This window comes from Neoarius graeffei, chromosome 10, assembly GCF_027579695.1.
Source record: "Neoarius graeffei isolate fNeoGra1 chromosome 10, fNeoGra1.pri, whole genome shotgun sequence".
Lineage (NCBI taxonomy): Eukaryota > Metazoa > Chordata > Actinopteri > Siluriformes > Ariidae > Neoarius > Neoarius graeffei.
In genome coordinates, this window is record NC_083578.1 from 9,184,992 (window position 1) to 9,207,423 (window position 22,432).

Sequence of the window (22,432 nt, forward strand, 5' to 3'; positions counted from 1 at the left end):
GCCACAGCCATCTTGAGGCCCTCTCTGCCGCTTCGGTGGTATTGCGGATGGCTCTCCTCTTCTGCTGTCCGACGATGCCTAAACACCCCAGTGTGCTGGCCAAGGACCGGGCCGCAAAGCCTCTGCAGCCTACCTCAATTGGAAGGCACTTTGCCCTCCATCCTGACTGCTGGCAGTCATTGACCAGCCCCATGTACTTGGAGAGCTTCCTTTCAAAAGCTTCTTCCAGGCGGTCTTCCCACGGGACTGTCAGCTCCAGCATTACGACCTGCTTGGTGGCCTCGGATACAAGGACGATATCAGGACGGAGGGTGGTGACTGCAATGTGGCTGGGGAACTTCAGTTGTTTTTCAAGGTCCACTAGCAGCTGCCAGTCTCTTGCAGAGGTCAGGATGCCTGCTGGTGCTTTCTTTGCTTGGGCAACCTGCTCCCCAGCCCTGCTTTGCCCATACCAGTCCTGTGTTGATGGCTTCAGCGATGGTCTTCAGGACTTGGTCAATATACAAAATATATTGTATTTTATGCCAAAGAATACATCCAATGGTGGAATGGCACTTTAAGTTATGAAGTTGGGCACTTTGTCCACCTCTGGCATCTACACAGAATATTAAAGTTATTCGTTTATAATTCGGGTCCATAATTTTACTCCGGTCCCTTAGATTTCAACCAATCACAGCGCAGAAGTCTCTGTACACGGAAAACAACGCTGGTATGTTTGTATTCTAACTACCGTATAGCCTAAATATATATTTTCTATTTTAATAGACAGATGTAAAGATTTATGATGATACACTACCATAACCTGTTTACAAAGCTGTAACTTTTCCCATTTAACCCACTCAGTCTAGCTGTTTAGACATTACTTAATGCTTGTGCTAATGTTTTGCTGGTTAGCCATAACTTCTAACAGTCATTATTTAATTTAGCATAGCTAGTTAAACATGATTTAATTAAAAAGTTGCTGTTTTAATATTTAAAAAGCTTAACTTGAAGACTACATACAAAAAAATTTCAGACAAGTGACTGAAATGAAGGGAGGAATTTACTTCCGGGGTCCTGTTCATGTTGTATGACGTCATACATATACTTTTTCCCCCCCCTTCAGTCTCCAGTGAACCTCCATTAAGCAGCATGGATTCTGTGGAGGAAAAGGTGGAGATGCTGCTGAACGGAGAAGGGCTGGAGGTTCTAGACTTGGACTCCATGTCTGATCATGTGCAGGCTGTAACAGTGAAAAAAAGTGTGTGTTACATCGTCAGTGCTGTCATCTTCAACGCTGAGGTGAGGATCATTAACATACAACCCCGATTCCAGAAAAGTTGGGACAAAGTACAAACTGTAAATAAAAACGGAATGCGATAATTTACAAATCTCAAAAACTGATATTGTATTCACAATAGAACATAGACAACAAGTGAGACATTTTGAAATTTCATGACAGCAACACATCTCAAAAAAGTCGGGACAGGGGCAATAAGAGGCTGGAAAAGTTAAAGGTACAAAAAAGGAACAGCTGGAGGACCAAATTGGAACTCATTAGGTCAATTGGCAATAGGTCATTAACATGACTGGGTATAAAAAGAGCATCTTGGAGTGGCAGCGGCTCTCAGAAGTAAAGATGGGAAGAGGATCACCAATCCCCCTAATTCTGCACCGACAAACAGTGGAGCGATATCAGAAAGGAGTTCGACAGTGTAAAATTGCAAAGAGTTTGAACATATCATCATCTACAGTGCATAATATCATCAAAAGATTCAGAGAATCTGGAAGAATCTCTGTGCGTAAGGGTCAAGGCCGGAAAACCATACTGGGTGCCCGTGATCTTCGGGCCCTTAGACGGCACTGCATCACATACAGGCATGCTTCTGTATTGGAAATCACAAAATGGGCTCAGGAATATTTCCAGAGAACATTATCTGTGAACACAATTCACCGTGCCATCCGCCGTTGCCAGCTAAAACTCTCTAGTTCAAAGAAGAAGCCGTATCTAAACATGATCCAGAAGCGCAGACGTCTTCTCTGGGCCAAGGCTCATTTAAAATGGACTGTGGCAAAGTGGAAAACTGTTCTGTGGTCAGACGACTCAAAATTTGAAGTTCTTTATGGAAATCAGGGACGCCGTGTCATTCGGACTAAAGAGGAGAAGGACGACCCGAGTTATTATCGGCGCTCCGTTCAGAAGCCTGCATCTCTGATGGTATGGGGTTACATTAGTGCGTGTGGCATGGGCAGCTTACACATCTGGAAAGACACCATCAATGCTGAAAGGTATATCCAGGTTCTAGAGCAACATATGCTCCCATCCAGACGACGTCTCTTTCAGGGAAGACCTTGCATTTTCCAACATGACAATGCCAAGCCACATACTGCATCTATTACAGCATCATGGCTGCGTAGAAGAAGGGTCCGGGTACTGAACTGGCCAGCCTGCAGTCCAGATCTTTCACCCATAGAAAACATTTGGCACATCATAAAACGGAAGATACGACAAAAAAGACCTAAGACAGTTGAGCAACTAGAATCCTACATTAGACAAGAATGGGTTAACATTCCTCTCCCTAAACTTGAGCAACTTGTCTCCTCAGTCCCCAGACGTTTACAGACTGTTGTAAAGAGAAAAGGGGATGTCTCACAGTGGTAAACATGGCCTTGTCCCAACTTTGAGATGTGTTGTTGTCATGAAATTTAAAAATCACCTAATTTTTCTCTTTAAATGATACATTTTCTCAGTTTAAACATTTGATATGTCATCTATGTTCTATTCTGAATAAAATATGGAATTTTGAAACTTCCACATCATTGCATTCTGTTTTTATTTACAATTTGTACTTTGTCCCAACTTTTTTGTAATCGGGGTTGTATACAAGTATGCATATGCTACACTTCGCATTAGAAGATAAACATGTATGGCATTGCAGTAACAGTGACGGCGAGTGTGCATGTTGTAGGGCAAGGTGCTGATGGTGCAAGAAGCAAAGAGGGAGTGTTACGGTCGCTGGTACCTCCCTGCAGGTCGCATGGAGGCGAGCGAGAGCATCCACGAAGCTCTGCGCAGGGAGGTGAAAGAGGAATCAGGGTTTGAGTGTGAACCAATCACCATGCTGCTGGTGGAAGAACGGGGGCCGAAGTGGATCCGCTTCTCCTTCCTTGCCGAGATCACAGGTCAGCGCTCGTGGCATCGTAATAATGTTAATCACTCCGGCATATAAGCTGTTCCATGTTGGGCTGGTATGGTAAAAAAAGCTCTTGAAAATCAGTTTACGCAGTTATTTCACGCTTCTGATCACTTTAACCCCTTCGTGTCACGTACGTCATGAAATCTTTTACCGCTGTGCCTTATGACGTACGCTACTCGTCATAAACGCCTCCTTTTACGTACCTTACATGGCACATTACTTTTACTTCACAGTGGTAAAAGATTTCATGATGTACGTGACTCATCCAAGGGCACTGAAGGGGTTAAAAATGTTTGTTTGTCAGTGGGCAGCTATGCTACAGCACCTAGGGAGCAGTTGGGGGCTCAAGTGCACTTCAGCCATGATACAGAGACTCAACTCCCTTCAAAAGCTACAGTTAAAACTAGAAAAAGAGTATAAAAATCATATCATACTTATAATTTTTCTTTAAAAGCTCTTATTTTCAGTTGAGTGCTAAGTGAAGCATGTTTGAAGAACAGCAACGCTTCCTCTTGCTTTGTCCACCAGGGGGCAGTCTGAAGACGCCGTCCGAGGCTGACTCGGAGTCGCTGCAGGCTCAGTGGTGGGATCGAGAGACTCCTCTTCCTCTGCGCGGCCAGGACATTATATGTCTCATCAACGCTGGACTGAGATATCGTCAGAAGCCTTGGTTCCCCGTTTCTCACCCTGTGAGCTTGCCTTGCCCTGTGGTGTGTCAGAGACTGCTGCTCATCTTCAGCTCCAAGGAGAGAATATGGCTGCTTCTCACCAAGCACACGTCCAATCCTGAGACACACACTCGCCTTCCTGTGGCCATCTCAGAGAAAGGATATTCGCTCAAATGGGCGGGGTGCAAAGCCATCCAAGAGTACACGCAGGCAACGAATCACACGCTGCACGTTAACCCGCGTGGGATTCTGGGAGTGCAGCACGACAGCAGCGTCCTGGGCCAATCAGATGGGATCTGTTTCAATACACTCCTGACCCTGGAGCCTTCAGAGGAGGGGGCGGAGTTCAGCAGTCCGCCGCTTTTGGACAGCGAGAAGTACACGTGGTACGAAGTGACCAATCAGAGTCTAAAAGGGAAGATGCTGAGGAGGATAAAGGACAGATCATTCCTGCCCATGGACACTGTCTAACGATAAGCTTTTACTCATGAAATTGACTACAGGGCAATTCCATGTAAATGTCAACCTCACCATGCAAAAATAAAGCAACATGTAATACATCAAAACCACTCCCGGTGATATCACCTAGGCCTGTATTTTACAGATGTGAATAAGTTGAACCAATTTGTAACCAGCCTAATATGTCACTGTCAGTCTTTCTTTCTTATAATGTAAAACCCAAGCTAAAATCAACTTTGATCATGTACAATTCTATATTATTGCCACAGAAATGTATGCTAAAATCCACAAAACAGCAAAACAATAGCCATCCTAAATATTATTTAAGAACTTTGATAGTTTTAGCTGATATTTAGAGAGTTTTTCAAAGGGTCATGGTGGTTAAATTGCTGATTTTCTAAACATATGCCATGTCTATTTCAGACGTGTCACATCCATAACGGAATTTCGTCACATCCATAACGCTGACTTTTCCTTCCGAAACTCTGCATGAAATGCAAAATATTTTAAACAAAGATTTTTTAATATTCACCTTGGACCCCTCTATCAAATGGATATCTCCATTTCGACATTAGGTTTACAATTTCACAGAGTTTGATAAAAATGTACAGTCACCCAAGAAAAGTGATACTTTTTCTGTCACATCCATAACGCATCTTTTATTGGCATTTTCTGGCATGCCCTAGATGTACTATGGGAATTGTTCTTGTTCTATCACTTCTCCAGTATGGTACAGCCTTAAAATATGCAACACCTGTTTAAATACTGGGAGACAATAAAACATGCACTGGGTCATTTGTTGCCATTTTGAGTTCAAGTGTCACGTCCATAACGCTGGAATTGCTCTACACCAGGTTTAAGCTGTTCTGTTTTATGAATAAATAAATAAAAATGTACTGATACAGCAAGTGTCATGATTTAGATTTTTATATCATCCATGTTTACACAGATCAGATTGTTTCACATATACAAGTCCAGTCAGAACTCAGAACTCACTCACGATGCTGGGTCTGAGCCGTTGTATTCAGCAATACAGACTCATCTTAATTAACGTCACAGTGATCAGGACTGTGACTCCTCCTTTGGAAAAAGACAACAGTGAAAGAGAGAAATCGGATGACGAAACATGACCGGAAACATCAGCAGACCCTTCGTGTCTGGTTCAGCTGCGTAACGTTAAAACACATAAATTAAAACAAAAATGTCCATACATCAAGTATCACACTTAATAAAGCTAACAGAAATCATTTTACACACTTGTTTCAAAACATATAATAAGACTAAAGTGCAGAAAGAGACTCGAGATGATCAATTTAAACATTAAGTACATGTTTAAGGCGATAATTCTGCCATCTTTATACCGTATGACGAACAAAACGGAGTAGGAAAGGTGAACGGAGAGACGTGAGAGATGGCTTAGGATCCTCCAAACCCAGGTTAAATCATCTGTTCTGTATGTTCTCGAGACATATTTACCGTAGGATTCGCAATAAATCAATCTCACCATACTGACATTTAACTCCTGGATTAATTATCCAACTTGGATCATGTTAAAGTCAAAGTTGGAAAATTAAATTATACGTTATGCTTCCTCCTTACCTTAAATGTAGCTCGCTAACTAACCAGACACGTAACAATAATCAGTTAGATGATATAGCTATTCTATCCACATTCACTGGATATGAGCAATCGTGCGCTCTGATTAGCTATTCTACGACTAGGATATCAGCTCATATACCGTGAGTAGAGAAAAACAAAATGGCGGACCGTGTTGCTGAACCAACCGAGGACGAAATATAAACTCGACTCGAAAACATCAAACCCCCCCCAAAAAAAATATGAAATAAAAGTATTGGATAGTAAGAACATATATGTTTAAAAAAAATTTCAAGAACTATTATTTTAGCATTTTTCACAAATTGCGCCTGTTATTTCGCTGGTTTGTTTATATTCTAAGCGGAAATTATTTTGTCGGACGTTTTGTATAAACTCGATCAAATTTGCAAAAAAAAATAAAAAAATGCTCCGTTTCTCGAAATCCAGTGAACGTGGATAGAATAAAACAGTTATTCCATTCACTCAATCTCGTCGTACACGGATTATAGACAACTCGGTGCTACGCGCCTCGTCAGCTACCAGCTCAAGTACGACTTGATTTCGGGGAATAACTTAAATATACAACGTGCAAAATTTGAACATGAACACTTCAACTCAATACCGCCGCTACCCGTACCCATTTTGCACTCTTTGGGATGAGGCTGCCTTGCTAAGGCAGCATTTTTGGGCTGCTGATTAAACATTTATTTAGTGTATTTCATGATGTGCAGAAAACGGTGATCTTCGCTACCACACTCTTTAATGAGGAGTCTCAAATGCAGTCCTTAGGATGCACAAATAGTATAAATTATTGCTCTATTCCAGCTAATTACACCAAAGGTGAGGTTTATACGGTAGGAGGAGTTGGATCTGGATCAGATCCAGGTCCAGCTCCGCCCCTTGGACGTTTGGTTTGGCAGCAAGGAATATCTTGACGATGCTGCGAAGCTTCTAGGAAAAAAAACGCGCATTCGTGGATTTTGTTCAATCAGAATAACTACAATTTTGGTTGAACATCTATATTTAAAAAATAATGTAACTAAAAATAAGTCTCGTTATGATATAAATACTAAATCCGGCCACTGTATCTTCATCACATTTGCATGGATGTGAAAATAACCTGAGTCATTTCCCTCAGTTTTTAGTGTTAATGTACTGACTGAGGAAGAACTCATTTATCACATTAAATAATTTTTCTACTCATATAGAAGATGAAAGTCTTAATGATCATCGTTCAGTCAATTCTTGAATATTTTAAAGGCACCACATGTCTCATGGTCTTCAAAAGGCTGGTAAAAAGCAGTCAACTCCAACCACGTGACCAGCAATGAGGCATCGGGACCGACCCTTACCGTACCCACGAGCGTAAAAAGTGACCCATGCTGGTGCATCGTACCCTGCAGTGTCAGTCCCGCCTTCCTCTGTGCGAACACGTGACCGTTGAAGCACCTGAAGTTTCAGCTGCGTGTTTGTTCAAGGAGCTGAGAGATGCTCCTGATCGCTCACGGGGAGTTTGACGAAGGCAATGGCTGCCAGCTCCTTACAGAACTCCTCCAGTACGATCACGCCCTTCAACAGGGTCCCGTGTTCCACTCTGGGGGTGGAAGAAATCAGAAAGGACAAGGTTCAAGGTAGAGGTCTGCGCGGGTCGGATTTTTCAGTCCCGCTCCCGCCCACAAAAAAATTATGATTTTCAGTCCCGCTCCCGCCCGCCATATTTTGTCCCGCTCCCGCCCGCAAATCCCGCATGATGCAGACGTTCGCATTATTTCTCAGGAAAGTTCTTGTCTTGACACAGCGTGATGGTGCCCCGCCCCCTACTTTGAGTGGATTTGAGCATAAATATCTACAGCTCACGTTTGTTATTGTTTAGCTTGTTTCTGAATTCAGCATGTAGTATCTCTAATAATAATAATAATAATAATAATAATAATTATTAGTGCTGTCAAACGATTAAAATATTTAATCGCAAATCGCACATTTTTATCACATGAGAAACCATTGTAATTCTCTGATCAGCATAAAAAAGTGAATGGGCTTGTTTTGTACCAATTTTTTTTTTTTATTGCAAAGGAGAGCTAGTAAAAGAAGTGAATTGATTTACTGCTTGCGTTAGTCTACAACTCTAATCAGAGAGACAGGTTACACAGTGACGGTAGGCTTGACTCAATGCTATCCCAGAAATCCTTCCTGTAATATGCAAATGTGGCCGCCTCTGATTGGACAGCCAAATTTGCATATTACAGGAAGGATTTCTGGGATAGCACTGAGTCAAGCCTACCGTCACTGTGTAACCTGTCTCTCTGATTAAAGTTGTAGACTAACGCAACAAGTAAATCAATTCACTCATGGTTCTCTTGCTAGCTGGGTGTGAACTGTGAGTCATTAGAGTGATCAAAGAATTTCCCTTTAGGGTGATCAATGGCAAGTTTAAGATGCCATTCCTCACTCAATCTGGCAATCTGACTTTCTCTGCAAATTTAGGCATCTTAAAATGTTTTTATTAATGCCAAATAAAATATCCTGCACAAATTATATATGATAGACATAAATTAATAATTTATAAATTTTATTTCAAGCACGTTTTTAGTTAGCGGGACTGCAGCTTATCACCGCTCCCACCCGCGCCGCATATGTGCACTCCCGCTCCCGCCCGCGCGCGCATATGTGCACTTCCGGTCCCGTCCGCGCCCACGATGAGCTTTCAAAATTTGTCCCGCGCCGCACTGCTTTGCGGCGGGTCCCGCGGGACTCCCGCGGGAGTGCAGGGCTCTAGTTCAAGGTTCCACTGCTTCTCTCTCCGAGTGCATTCTCACACAGTGTTGACCAATTAAACAAAAAACAAGGCGGGGCTTATCAATTAACGAAAAAGTGAATTCATTCTTGATTTTGACTGTTCAGAAGGCAGAACAATAAGTACAAGAACGTTTCATTTAACATCCAGTGTCAGCAGATTTTAAAAGAAGTGACTGATTGATGCCTGAAAGCTGCAGTAACAAAACAATAGCGTTGGAATATATTATAATTATCACTGTGAGCTATTACTATAAAATGTATAAGCAGAATAAAAACAGCTCCGTGTCACGTCTGTTCTGCATCACACCAACCTGTTACTGATAATTTTCCTATAACTGCACATCTCATAGTGCTTATTCCTTACTTCATATGATTAAGCACTTTCTAGGACACATCCGTCTTTACTTAAAAATGAAATCGCAAAAACACACGGCCTTACACAGTGTCCTCCTCGAGGCCCATGAGCTGTTTTCTGACTGTAATGAGTCTCTGGGTGAAGTCTGGGATGTGCTGGATCTTCTGCATCAGCTCGCCGATCACCTACAGCAAGAAACAGGAACCGTGCTGAGAAATGAGGAACGATTTAAAACCTACCTTCCTACAGATTATATAGCAGTGTACAACTTTGTTATAGGATGGTGAATTATTTCGTTATTATTTTCAAGCTGACGAGGTGATGCTAACGGAGCTAAAACGCAACTAAGCTTTTATGTAGTTTGAAGGGGAAATGATGTAACGGGCCTTTATACCCGTCACATAATACAACCCCGATTCCAGAAAAGTTGGGACAAAGTACAAATTGTAAATAAAAACGGAATGCAATAATTTACAAAATCTCAAAAACTGATATTGTATTCACAATAGAACATAGACAACATATCAAATGTCGAAAGTGAGACATTTTGAAATTTCATGCCAAAGACTGGCTCATTTGAAATTTCATGACAGCAACACATCTCAAAAAAGTTGGGACAGGGGCAATAAGAGGCTGGAAAAGTTAAAGGTACAAAAAAGGAACAGCTGGAGGACCAAATTGCAACTCATTAGGTCAATTGGCAATAGGTCATTAACATGACTGGGTATAAAAAGAGCATCTTGGAGTGGCAGCGGCTCTCAGAAGTAAAGATGGGAAGAGGATCACCAATCCCCCTAATTCTGCACCGACAAATAGTGGAGCAATATCAGAAAGGAGTTCGACAGTGTAAAACTGCAAAGAGTTTGAACATATCATCTACAGTGCATAATATCATCAAAAGATTCAGAGAATCTGGAAGAATCTCTGTGCGTAAGGGTCAAGGCCGGAAAACCATACTGGGTGCCCGTGATCTTCGGGCCCTTAGACGGCACTGCATCACATACAGGCATGCTTCTGTATTGGAAATCACAAAATGGGCTCAGGAATATTTCCAGAGAACATTATCTGTGAACACAATTCACCGTGCCATCCGCCGTTGCCAGCTAAAACTCTATAGTTCAAAGAAGAAGCCGTATCTAAACATGATCCAGAAGCGCAGATGTCTTCTCTGGGCCAAGGCTCATTTAAAATGGACTGTGGCAAAGTGGAAAACTGTTCTGTGGTCAGACGAATCAAAATTTGAAGTTCTTTATGGAAATCAGGGACGCCGTGTCATTCGGACTAAAGAGAAGAAGGACGACCCGAGTTGTTATCAGCGCTCAGTTCAGAAGCCTGCATCTCTGATGGTACGGGGTTGCATTAGTGCGTGTAGCATGGGCAGCTTACACATCTGGAAAGACACCATCAATGCTGAAAGGTATATCCAGGTTCTAGAGCAACATATGCTCCCATCCAGACGACGTCTCTTTCAGGGAAGACCTTGCATTTTCCAACATGACAATGCCAAACCACATACTGCATCAATTACAGCATCATGGCTGCGTAGAAGAAGGGTCCGAGTACTGAACTGGCCAGCCTGCAGTCCAGATCTTTCACCCATAGAAAACATTTGGCGCATCATAAAACGGAAGATACGACAAAAAAAGGCCTAAGACAGTTGAGCAACTAGAATCCTACATTAGACAAGAATGGGTTAACATTCCTCTCCCTAAACTTGAGCAACTTGTCTCCTCAGTCCCCAGACGTTTACAGACTGTTGTAAAGAGAAAAGGGGATGTCTCACAGTGGGAAACATGGCCTTGTCCCAACTTTTTTGAGATGTGTTGTTGTCACGAAATTTAAAGTCACCTAATTTTTCCTCTTTAAATGATACATTTTCTCAGTTTAAACATTTGATATGTCATCTATGTTCTATTCTGAATAAAATATGGAATTTTGAAACTTCCACATCATTGCATTCCGTTTTTATTTACAATTTGTACTTTGTCCCAACTTTTTTGGAATCGGGGTTGTAATAATAGTAATAATAATAATAATACGCTCACTGGCCACTTTAATAGGAACTTGTTGTTGATTCTAAGACTCCTGTTCTTGGCTGCAGGACTGGAACCTGATGTCGTCTTCTGCTGTTGTATACCGAGATGCTGTTCTGCTCACCACGGTCGTAAAGAGTGATTATATGAGTTGCTATATCCTTCCTGGCCAAAAAGCTCGAACCAATCTGGCCATTTTCTTCTGACCTCTCTTATCAACAAGGCGTTTGTTTTTTCCCCACCCACAGAACTGTCGCTCACTCGCTCGATGTTTTTTTGCACCATTCTCTGTAAACTCTAAAGACTGTTAACTGAAGCTCTTGATTTGTATCTGCATGATTTGATGCATCGTCAAGGGACTGGCTGATTAGAGAACGGCATCAAACAGCAGGTGTTTGTTATCGGTGTTCCTAATAAAGCGGCCGGTGATGTGTATGTACCTAGGGTTAGTCAGATACACTCATTAGCATGTTTAATAAGATGTATTTCATGTTCCAAATTTGTATCGAACACACAGTTGTGGATCGTTCACTGGAGGAAATTAACTGGAGACTACTGGGTTTGCTTTGTTTTTTTTTTGGGCTTTACTCTGGAGTTTTAGAGAGCAGAGCCAGGACATGGGTAACGCGATAGAGAGAGAAGAAAAGAAAAACGCTCACTCGGACGAGTGTAGAGAAGAGCGAGCGAGTGCCAGGGCTCAGGCTAATGTAGGGGTCCAGGAGGTACTCGTGAAGATGAGGGTGAGGAAACACAGCCAGCTGAGACAGCACCGACGTCACCTGTAGGTTCAGCTCGTACGGCTGACACACACACAAACAACAAAATGATGATTTCGAGTGTGTGTTGTGTATTTGGGTCCGTCTCAGAAACCGGTCTCTCATTTGAGACATTATGGTCAAAAAAATAAATTTTCTAATTTTACTTTTTTTTTTTTTTGCATTTACCGAACACTCAATGCTTCTTTTGTCATGTTTAATAAGAATAAAAATAACATCTTGCTTTATCTGGCCTCCACTGTGGAAAATTATTTTGATTACAATTCAAATGCTTTTGTAAAATTGATTTCCATGTAAAATAACTCCATCATGAAGAATTAAAGCCCCTCCTTCACAGATGAGTGAAAATATTGAATAAATTTCCTCTTTTTGATTGCTTGGGTTAAAAATGCCAAGTTATGATGACTGAATTGATGATTCACTTAAATATGAATAATATGATACATTTTGGGTATTTGATATGGCGAAATAGGGCACAATGGAAAAATCAAGAACACACCGGAAAGATGAGAATAACGGCGGTGGTAAAAGAACAGCGACTGTACCGGCTGAAGGTCGCGCGGGTCTCTGCTGCGGCGCGCGAGCAACGGGACATCACTACCGCACCGGACAGAGCGCGAGGCGGGGGCGGGGCAAAATGACCGGCCGTAGATTCTATCAAAAGTTCGATCTAAATTGACCGTGGTTGCAAAATATTGGCCAAAAATACGCAAACGCTACGAAATATGAAAGTAAGATGAAAAAGAAACATTCTATTGCCTTATACTGCAAGACTAAAACAAAATAAAACTGTCAAAACTCACCTTTTCAGTGATAACGTCCGAACAGATCACCCGCGTAACAGAAAGACCGCAAATGGAAGCACGATCAACTTCTAACTGCTGGAGTGGAAAATTCCATTCTACACATGCAAATTGTTAATGTGTGTCCTTCCCCGCACACAAATTACACGCTACGGTAAAAAATAGACCACAACTCATTTTATAGCTCAGAAATTCATACAAGACCAGCTACCATCGTAACACATTCTGTAAGAAACATATTCTATACCGAACTTTCAGCTTTCGTTTTAAAAAACAAAATCGCAGATTTATAACTAAATGTTTATATGGCGTAGTGATTTGAAGTTACTACTTTTGGTGAAGTAGTGATCTTGACCCTGAGGCTTTCCGTTTAGATCAAAATGCACGATCGTATTGGTTTTGGGTTTGCGGAAAACGGAGTTACGACGGTGATCAAATATTTTGCATGATGTTTTATTACGGTTATGATTATTCTGTGAGTGCACCAATCCTTAGGTGGATAAAGTTACAACTTAAAATACGATCAGTGATAACTGTAGACTTTTCAGTGGACTACAACCTTTTTAAGGGAACGCGATGTAGTCGACCGTTTATCATGTCCCAGATCAAGCTGCCATTTTTCCACAAATTTGCAGAATTTTTGCCAAATTCTGAATAGAGTATTCACATCAAAGATTTAGTTTTATCTGTATTATTTCTTTCATCATTTTATTTCAAATTAAAACCATCACCATTCAAAACCGTACAGTTTATTGACTGAGTATATTTAGTGGGGGACCCCCACAGGACCCAGTTTCTGAGACAGACCCATATGTAAAGAATGTAAAGGTTATTTCATCTGGATAAATATGATGCATAACAAAACGGCTACCTGCTCCAGTATGCGTGCAATCCTGTCCAACAGCACTTTGAGGAAGTGCCCTTCGTAGAAGTCTGCACTGTTGGAGAGGACTTCGGTGGGTTTCGGGACGTCCGGCCAACCCCAGTCCGCGCACACAGCCGAACACTCTTTCATCTGCGAGATGAGAAGAAGAAAGAGACTGAATTAATCTACCAGCATACAGCTATCTCGTTCTGGTGTTTCAAAGTTTATCAAGGTTTTAAAGGAGAACTGAAGGGAAATTCTTTTATCATCAAAATTCTATTTCTCTCTTTTTTTTTTTTTTTAAAGATTTTTTTTGGGCTTTTTTCACCTTTATTATTGGATAGGACCATAGACATATAAACATAGACGCCGCATTCTGCGTAGAATCATACGTCATCCTCGCCGCCATATTGGATGTGGCAAAGTGGAGATTCTTCAACCGTCTCTGGTATAGCGTCTAGACCAGGGGTCGGGAACCTTTTTGGCTGACTGAGCCATAAATGCCCATTTTTAAAAAATAAAATTTCCGTGAGAGCCATACCATTAAAAAAATGAATACAATTAAATGTAGGCCTATGTATTTTTAAAAAGACCAAACAATTTTAGAGTGTACGAATGTATTATTTTTAATTACGTTTTTATATTGAAGCCAAGAAGGGGAAAAAAAACCACTTCTCACCATTAATGAGACTTCTGGGACTGCATCGTTTTACTGACGGCTTTGTAATCTGGCTGATATGCGGTGAGGTTGAGCTTCATGCAGGCGTTGAGGCTTTCATCAGTTAGACGCGATCTTAGGTTGGTCTTGATGTGTTTTAGATGAGAGAAGGACTGCTCACATGTATACATAGATCCGAACATGGTCAACACAGCAACGCTCACTCGCTGCAGTGTGTGGTACGTGACTGGAAGCGCGTTCCATGTTTTCACAATCAGTTCGTCTGCATGTGGAAGTTTTTTCATTTCTGTCCACTTGTGTTGGCTGGCCAGTTCTGCTTGCTGCCGTGCAAGTTTCTCCAAATCTTCATTCAGCGATTTGAACTTATTCACCCACATGTCCGAGGCCTTCAGATCAGCAACTTCAAGCTCAAATTCTCCGGCAGACACAGCAGGGATGTAACTGAGCTATAAATAAAGCGGATGTAATTTTACCTCACACGACCCCGTAGGCACCTTATTGTCCAATAAAAATCGCGGGTTTTTTTAATGTCTGACGTGTCGCCTGCTGGGATTGGCTGATCTGACGCACCCGTGAACTTCAGCGGTGAAAAAAAACCCAGATGGAATGGATTGCAAATACGTGATCATATTTTATATTTTGAAAGCTAATTTAACATTTAGATTTCAGGAAGTCATTTTTTAAACTTTGATAATATATGCCTAACAAAATTATTTTTGACCAACTGTTAACAAATGTCAGATTTGTCCGCGAGCCAGATGCAGTCACCAAAAGAGCCACATCTGGCTCGCGAGCCATAGGTTCCCGACCCCTGGTCTAGACAGCAGCCGAGAATAAAGATGCCTCATTCATGTGCTGCGTTTAACTGTACCAACAGGTTTACCGTCCAAACGAGATCACATGGGATTACCTTTCACAGGTGAGACTGGAAAAATACTTTTCATTGTATTTGGTCATTATAACGTAATTTTACCAACAGATTTTTCTGACTTTGTGGCTAATATGAAAGATTTGGACAGAACAGGTCAGACAGTCAGGATCAGAGAGGGAGCTGTTCCTTCAGTCTTCAGTTTCCCAGCTCATCTCCACCGGGGAGGTGTAGAGTTATAAGCAGTGAGAATTAGAGAATACAGTGCCACACTATGATGAACGTTTTTGAACGCATGATGAATGTTTTTAACCTTTCTGAATGTGAAGGAATCAGTGATGTATTTTGTTTTGGTATGACGTTAGAACCTGGCCAAACTCAGTTTGGCGCTCATTCAGCTCACTTTATTCAGCGAGAGTAGGTCTGTGTGGTGACTCAATAAATAAAACAGTACATTTTTATTTTCATTCACTATTCCCAGTTTTTCCACCATTTCCATCATTTATCATATTCAGTCTTGTAGGTTGGTTATTGTGGCCTCAGGTTTTGGTAGCTTGCTACGGTATGCTGACTGATTAGCTTACCTGAGCTATCTATCACGTATCTGTCACTAGTTTGCAGTGTACAGGGTATTTCGCACACTATTTATAATCATCACATTAAAAGTTATACGTGTTGTTTTGATGCCCGTTTGTTTCCCAAATATATACACGTGTGTGTCTTAATGGGTGAATAAAAGGCATCGAGTTAAATATTATTGTAGAAAGGGGCTTTATGAAGTTCAGTCCATTTACTTGCATTGGTTTACGGGGAAGATTTGCCACATCCAATATGGCGGACACTCTGACGTATCCCAGCAACGGGGCCACCAGCTCAATGCGGCGTCTATGTTTATGTGTCTATGGATAGGACAGTGTAGAGACAGGAAATGAACGGGAGAGAGAGACGGGGAGGGATCGGGAAATGACCTTGGGCCGGAATCGAACCCGGGTCCCCGGATTTATAGTATGGCGCCTTATCCACCTGAGCCACGACGCCCCTATTTCTCTCATTTTATTAAATATCAGAATGTATTTTTGATCGCTATTTTGTCGCTGCTATAGCAAGTTATGAGTGTTTGAAATATGCTCTGTAATATATCAGTCCATATGTCAAAGCAATGGCCGTAAACGAGATTCGTTGAGACCTGTGCGAGACATCGTAGGACGGAAGTAAAACGTACAGCGGAAATCAAAGTGACCGACATCTGCCAACGTTGTCAAAAGACGCGCGCGCCCTCTTTCGAATGCTGACGTAATCAAGCCGGAAGTTTTGTTTGTTTGGATAGCGATCAGGAAAGTTTGAAAAAAGTCTGCAGTAATCGTCATTTAAACGCGTTTTTGTGCAATACTTCGTTTGGAAAACAGTTTTCAAAATGGCGGCACTGACACCTGGCTGACACTTCACGTTTCGAAGTCTCGCACAAGTCTCGTGAAGATCGCACGGATAAGCGACGCCTGCCGTGGACCAAACGAACTAAATTCAACACGGCTAAAAACCGAATAGGCCGATAAGTATAATATTTAATTGCAATCAGTTGCCAATACGAGTCACGATATAAGGTTACTAAAACCGAAAACGTAACTGAATAACACGTTAATTAAGAAATAAAGCAAGTTTAAAAATGACTTCAGTTCTCCTTTAAGCTGATATACAGCTAACAGTAGTAATTTTCAATGTTTTGAAACGTTTGAATGCAAGACGATTAAGGCATTCAGAAACATATAAATTTACCCATAAAGTACCTGATGGATGACCTGAAAAAAGCATGTATAACAAATGAAAATTTTTATTTTCAGGTGTAAAATGAAATAGAAATGCGCTGGGTGTGAGTGAACACGCAGTGAAAACAAAACACAAAAGCATTACACCTGTGTGACACTTTTTGTTCTCTCTTGGAGACAAAAAAAAAAAAAAGAAGCCATGGCCTAATGGTTAGAGAAGCAGTTTTGGGAGCAAAAGGTCACCGATTCGATTCCCTGAACTAGCAGGAATAGCTGAAGTGCCCTTGAGCAAGGCACCTAACCTCTAAATGCTCGTCTGGATGCTCAGGAATGTCTAAATACCTGTAATGTAATGTTACCGAGAACATGCAAAGTGCAAATTCCTCAATCATGAAGACTTTCCTGTGGCGGAAAACCTCAAGATTTCCTTCAACTTTACTTCTGATACAAAGTGCTGCCACTAGAGACTCCTTTCATCAGTGATAAATAAGCGTTCTATTTCTTTACAGAAAACAGAACCATAAAAACAAATTTCATGTTATTAAAATCAGCCATACAAGTCCTTTTTTGAAGTTGTTGCTATAGAAACGATAGCCTACTGTAAGCTAATATATTCCTGTACAAGTTGATAAAGATGTATTTATACACAGTACTGTGCAAAAGTCTTAAGGCCCATTTATGCTGACAACGCAGTCCTCGCAGACGGCGTCGCAGATGGCGTCTGCGTAGCCCCCCCCTTCGCAGACGCTCTGCGCGCACCTCCCAAAAATTGTGACCACCGCAGAAGCCTCGCAGACAGCGTCGCAGACAAGAGGGCTCTGATTGGTCCACTCTACATCCGCTGTACACGCACTTCCGCTTCCCTACTTTCCCGGTTTGTTTTGTTTTCACGACCGCCATTTTTAAAAACACGAGCGAAGATGGAGCAGCACGAAGAGCAGTTGATCGAGGAAGTGAGGAAGCACGGACATCTATACGACTCCAGCTCTAGTCATTATAAGTAACCGGAGGATAAACACTCCACTAACCACACCCACCAACTACTCCTAGCGACTTCGCGCCCCCTTGCGTTGTGGCGGTGAATAACATCGCGCACGCCTATTACTCCCCGCTCAACGATAAATTACAAGTGTCTGCGACAAGCTTTCTGCAAAAGCCTTGTCGCAAGAGCATGCAGAGGCCCTTAGGCACCTGATTTTTTTCCTTCATACAAACTTTGTTATAGATTTCTACATTATCGAGTGAAAACATGACAAAATTTTTTAGAGTTCCAAACATTCAGGGGGTTTTCCAGCACAAAATTAAACGTTACAGGAAAAAAAAAAAAAAAAGTTTGCATTAGAGCAGCATATCACATCACAAGAGAGCGCTTTTCAGATTAAAAAATAAAACACAATGAAGGCTGCTGGGTTTTGGTGCAAAATGAAGAAGCGAGTGTGACAGGCAAAGTGTCCAGAAGAACTGGGGCTGGTTCTGGAAGATGCTCAGTAAAACCTACAGCTCACTTCCTTCCATATAAAACTGCACTCACTGGACCTCAGACTGCTTTTTTTTTTTTTTTAAAGTAAAGGGTCGTCTCACACCAAATATCGACTTTGTTATATTGATTTACTGCTATTTATAGTATTTTTTAAAAAATGTTGAACGATTTCATTATTTTTTGAAGCCATTTTTGGTCTACAGCATTTCTTTGCACGTGACGAACTCGGTGTCTGAAATCGCTCCCTACTCACTATATAGTGGACTATACAGCGAGGACGCCATTTTGTAGTGCTGTCCGAATGTACAGTGAGAATTATTACACTCTATAGAGTGCACTCAAAAGTATCCCACAATGCATCACGAAAAGCAGTGTACAACCGATGGTCACTAATGCCGCTTTTCCACTACCAACCCGGCTGAGTTGGGCTGAGCCGTGCCGTGCTGAGTTGGGCTGAGTCGAGCTGAGTGGGGCTGTTGGAGTTGCATTTCGACTACAACCGCGCTGAACCGTGCTGGCTGGAAGTGGGTGGACACATTGGGTGGAGTTAGCAAAAGTGGGTGGACGTCACGTGATGTCGTTAGGCGGCGCAAACAGTGACATCAGTGACCTTTTAAGCGGTAGTCTCACGACCTGGATAGTAAACAATAAACATGGAGGACATGGAGTCGTTAGTGTTGCTGGTCTTGGTGCTGTGGCTTGTTGTCACCGACAACGCCAACAGATACTGGCAAGAGCGTATAGATGAGGCGAGGCGCATAAGGCTTCAGAAATTCTCGTAATTCTTCTTCTTCCGGGTTTACGGTGTTTACAGATCCCAGCGTGCTCGCGGGGCGTGTGTGGGCATGTGAGGACACTCCTCCTCACCAATCAGTGCACAGGGGAGTGTCTCCTCACGCCCCTAGCCCCACTTGGCTCGGTTTGGCTCGCTTCAGCCCCACTCCAAAGCCGTGCGAGTTTTAGGTGCTAAGCAGGGCTGAAGCGAGCTGAGTCGTGCTGCTCTGAGGTAGTCGAAACGCGAGCTGTGTCGGGCTGAAGTGAGCTGAAGCGAGCTGAGTCGTGCTGCTCTGAGGTAGTCGAAACGCGAGCCGTGTCGGGCTGAAGTGAGCTGAAAAAGGGTAGTGGAAAAGGGCCATAAGCAAGCAATATATCCCATCATGCATTGCGGTCACGCTGAAAGAAATCAAATCAAAAGCCTCAAATTTGATTAAATAAAAGGCAGCGGTGAAGAAGAAAAAGTATTCAGCCTTGATTTATATAGAACTGAAAGATGCAGCAGACGCAAAGTGCTTCGTATTTATTAATGTCGGAAATGCGCTCAGTATAATATGGATTTATCACAAAAATACATGCACGTGTTTTAGGGTGCATCAGTTGCCGTCACTTCCATAAAATCTGATGCGTTTTTGTTCGGGTGTTCCTTTTCACCAATAAAGACATCCTGTAAAATTTTTTGACCATATTCAAAAGTCTAATGGTGGCACCATGAGGTTCATTTTTTTTTTTGCCAAAAACCACTTATTTTATGTTTTCGCGTAAGGTTTGAATCACAATGTTGGACTCCATTTATTGATTTCTTGTGAGCCAGAGATCATGTTAAGAACCTTTGCAAGGGATTGAGAAGCATTAATGTGATTCATAATACATTTGTTTAAAAGTAGTTGAACGATGATTCAATGAACAGCTAAAACTCAAACTGTGCTTGATAATATATTTAGAATATGGACTAAAAACGTGTATCTAAGGGCGTATTCGCACCTACGTTGTTTGGTCCGGACCAAACGAACCAAATTTCCCTTGGTCCGGACCTTTTGGGTTGGTCTGAATACAAACCACCGAACTCTGGTCCGGACCAAACAAGCGGACCGAGACTGAGCTGCAAGGTCGGACTCGGTCCGGACCAAAGGAACCCTGGTGCGGACCTTTTGGAGGTGTGAAAGCAGACCGGACCTAATCCGACAGTTTTGCTTTTTTGTACCTCAGGAGCTTCCGTCGTTTGTCGAGCATTATGGGAAACAGAGTCTTGACACTCCACCGCAAAGCGCAAACACTGTTTCGGTTGTCAAGGGAACCTTACAACAGTCGTTCAGTCATTCAGACCAGTGGTAGGCTAGACTACAGAGTACAAAAAATGAGTAGGGGACAAACATGGGCCGAGGAAGAAACGCGTACCCTTGTGGATATATGGGCAGATGTCCACATATCTGAGCTTTTGGAGAGAACACACAAAAATGCCGACGTGTTTGCTGTATTCAGTGAGAAAATGAAGGAGAAGGGGTTCACGCGCTCCCCAGAACAATGTCGGCTAAAAGTGAAGAAACTCCGTCAGACCTACATTAAAATCAGGGACATTCTTTCAAAAAGTGGCGGTACTAGCGACGCAAAAAAGAAATTCATCTATTACGATGGATAAGGCGAATATCCCGACACATACCTCCTCCGTCTTGCGTGAAGAGCCAGAACTGTCACAACATGATGTGCGCTCATCAGCGCTATCCTCCGTAGCCGCCTTGCCCTTTGTCGTCGTCGTTGATAAATTACTTGTACAACAGCATAGTAATCGCACAATTGTGAAAACAGTAAAAACTGGAAAAAACATATAGCTTTGATGACATTAAAAAGAATAACAGCACGGAAAGCCTCCATGACTACTTTTGAACTTAACGCTTTGTGCGCGTGTCGTCTCTGACCAATAGCTGAACGACCTCAGGGCGCGTGGCTTTGTTGACAGATTTTGGTCGGCTTACTAAAATGTACAGTGTGAAAGCGAACCGCACCAAAATGAAAAAAACAAAAACAAAAAACATTTGGTTCGGACCAAAGCAAGTGAACTATCGAACTATCCTGGTCTGAATACACCTTAAGATATTTGGTATACTCTATAAGGTGCCATAATGTTTCATGAAAAGTGATCGAAATTTTGTCATAAAAGTCATAAAATAGCAGCTTTTTCCATAACTTTGAGCTCCTGGTGCCACCATTAAACTTTTGAATTTTGTCAAAATATTTCACCCAGTGTGTTTTCTTACCAAAAGGAACATAAAAACAAAAATGCATCATGATCGGAGGAACTTTTCATTTTTAGGGGGCAACTGATGCACCCTAACGTGTTTATTATTTTGAAATATCACCAACCGACTGATTTGGCACGTTTTAACTGTGCGACAGTAATGACGTAAATACCAGCGCAATGGACAAGTGTCCGAAAGTGTGGGGTTTTTTTTTTCCATTTTATCAATGAGTTCACTCTATACAGTCCTCTATTTTATAATTCCCTATATAGTGAGTAGTGAACGAGTGAGTGATTTCAGACACAGGGGAAGACTTTTGCGCAGTGCTGTGCATATATACACACACACACTTTTATGGTACATTTTGTTTATACTGTACACAAACAAATTAATGGCCTTGAACAGAGTCAGTCGATTACTTTAAGGCCATATCTGCATTTTACTCTTCATTGTAAATGATTAAACTGGTAATTAGGACTGTCACCACAAGCTTATACAGTATAACGTTTCTGTAAGCCTTACCGATTTTAGAGCATCGTGGACATATGTGTCATATCCTGCTCCCTGGACATGCTGGGACGTTTTTGCCTCTTGTGGAACTAAACAGAGGAAACTGGAGGGAAAACGGGACGTTAATACATCAACATCAATCAAATACAAGAGAAATTACGTGATGTACATGTCAGAGAGAAGAGAAAGTCAAATCCAAGCTTGCTCTACCTGTTAACAGTTTCAGCTATCTGCGTGTGCGCGCTGGATTTCCTCTCTTCCCTGGACAAGGAAAGCAAATGCTCTGAGTCACTGAACTCACTCTCTGTGAAGAAAGGATCTTCCTCCAACTCTCTAAGAAAGAAAGAAAGAAAGAAAGAAAGAAAGAAAGAGAGAAAGAAAAAGAAAGAAAAAGAAAAAAAGAAAGAAAAAAAAAGAGAAAAAAAAAGAGAAAGAAAGAAAGAAAGAAAGAAAAGAAAGAAAAAAGAAAAAAGAAGAAAGAAAAAAGAGAAAGAAAAAAAGAGAAAGAGAGAAAGAAAAAGAAAAAGAAAGAAAAAGAAAAAAGAAAGAAAAAAAAAGAAAAAGAGAAAAAAAAGAAAAAGAAAGAAAAAAGAG

The 22,432-nt window shown here is 41.7% G+C and overlaps 2 protein-coding genes across 3 annotated transcripts in view; one reads left to right on the top strand and one right to left on the bottom strand.

Annotated features, from left to right (window-relative positions):
- Nucleotides 1-670: 670 nt before the first annotated feature.
- Nucleotides 671-5,205, top strand: nudt18 (nudix (nucleoside diphosphate linked moiety X)-type motif 18). The gene is made up of 4 exons (XM_060931234.1): nucleotides 671-709; nucleotides 1,106-1,281; nucleotides 2,949-3,162; nucleotides 3,705-5,205. Exons 2-4 carry the CDS (start codon nucleotides 1,132-1,134, stop codon nucleotides 4,313-4,315), a joined length of 975 nt encoding a protein of 324 aa, XP_060787217.1. The 5' UTR covers nucleotides 671-709; nucleotides 1,106-1,131; the 3' UTR covers nucleotides 4,316-5,205.
- A 9-nt stretch (nucleotides 5,206-5,214) lies between these two features.
- fhip2b (FHF complex subunit HOOK interacting protein 2B) overlaps nucleotides 5,215-22,432 on the bottom strand; it is a 53,987-nt gene continuing 36,769 nt past the window's right edge. The window contains exons 12-18 of one of the 2 annotated variants that reach the window (XR_009655483.1): nucleotides 22,049-22,171; nucleotides 21,851-21,941; nucleotides 13,534-13,677; nucleotides 11,743-11,883; nucleotides 9,135-9,235; nucleotides 7,296-7,493; nucleotides 5,215-5,383 (exon numbers count right to left, since the gene is read on the bottom strand). Coding sequence is in view for 1 of the 2 variants with exons in the window: in XM_060931232.1 (XP_060787215.1) it covers nucleotides 7,373-7,493; nucleotides 9,135-9,235; nucleotides 11,743-11,883; nucleotides 13,534-13,677; nucleotides 21,851-21,941; nucleotides 22,049-22,171 (721 nt within the window). In the remaining variant the exon portion in view is untranslated. Of the gene's footprint in view, nucleotides 7,494-9,134; nucleotides 9,236-11,742; nucleotides 11,884-13,533; nucleotides 13,678-21,850; nucleotides 21,942-22,048; nucleotides 22,172-22,432 lie in introns of both variants that reach the window. The other variant, XM_060931232.1, reaches the window with a different exon arrangement.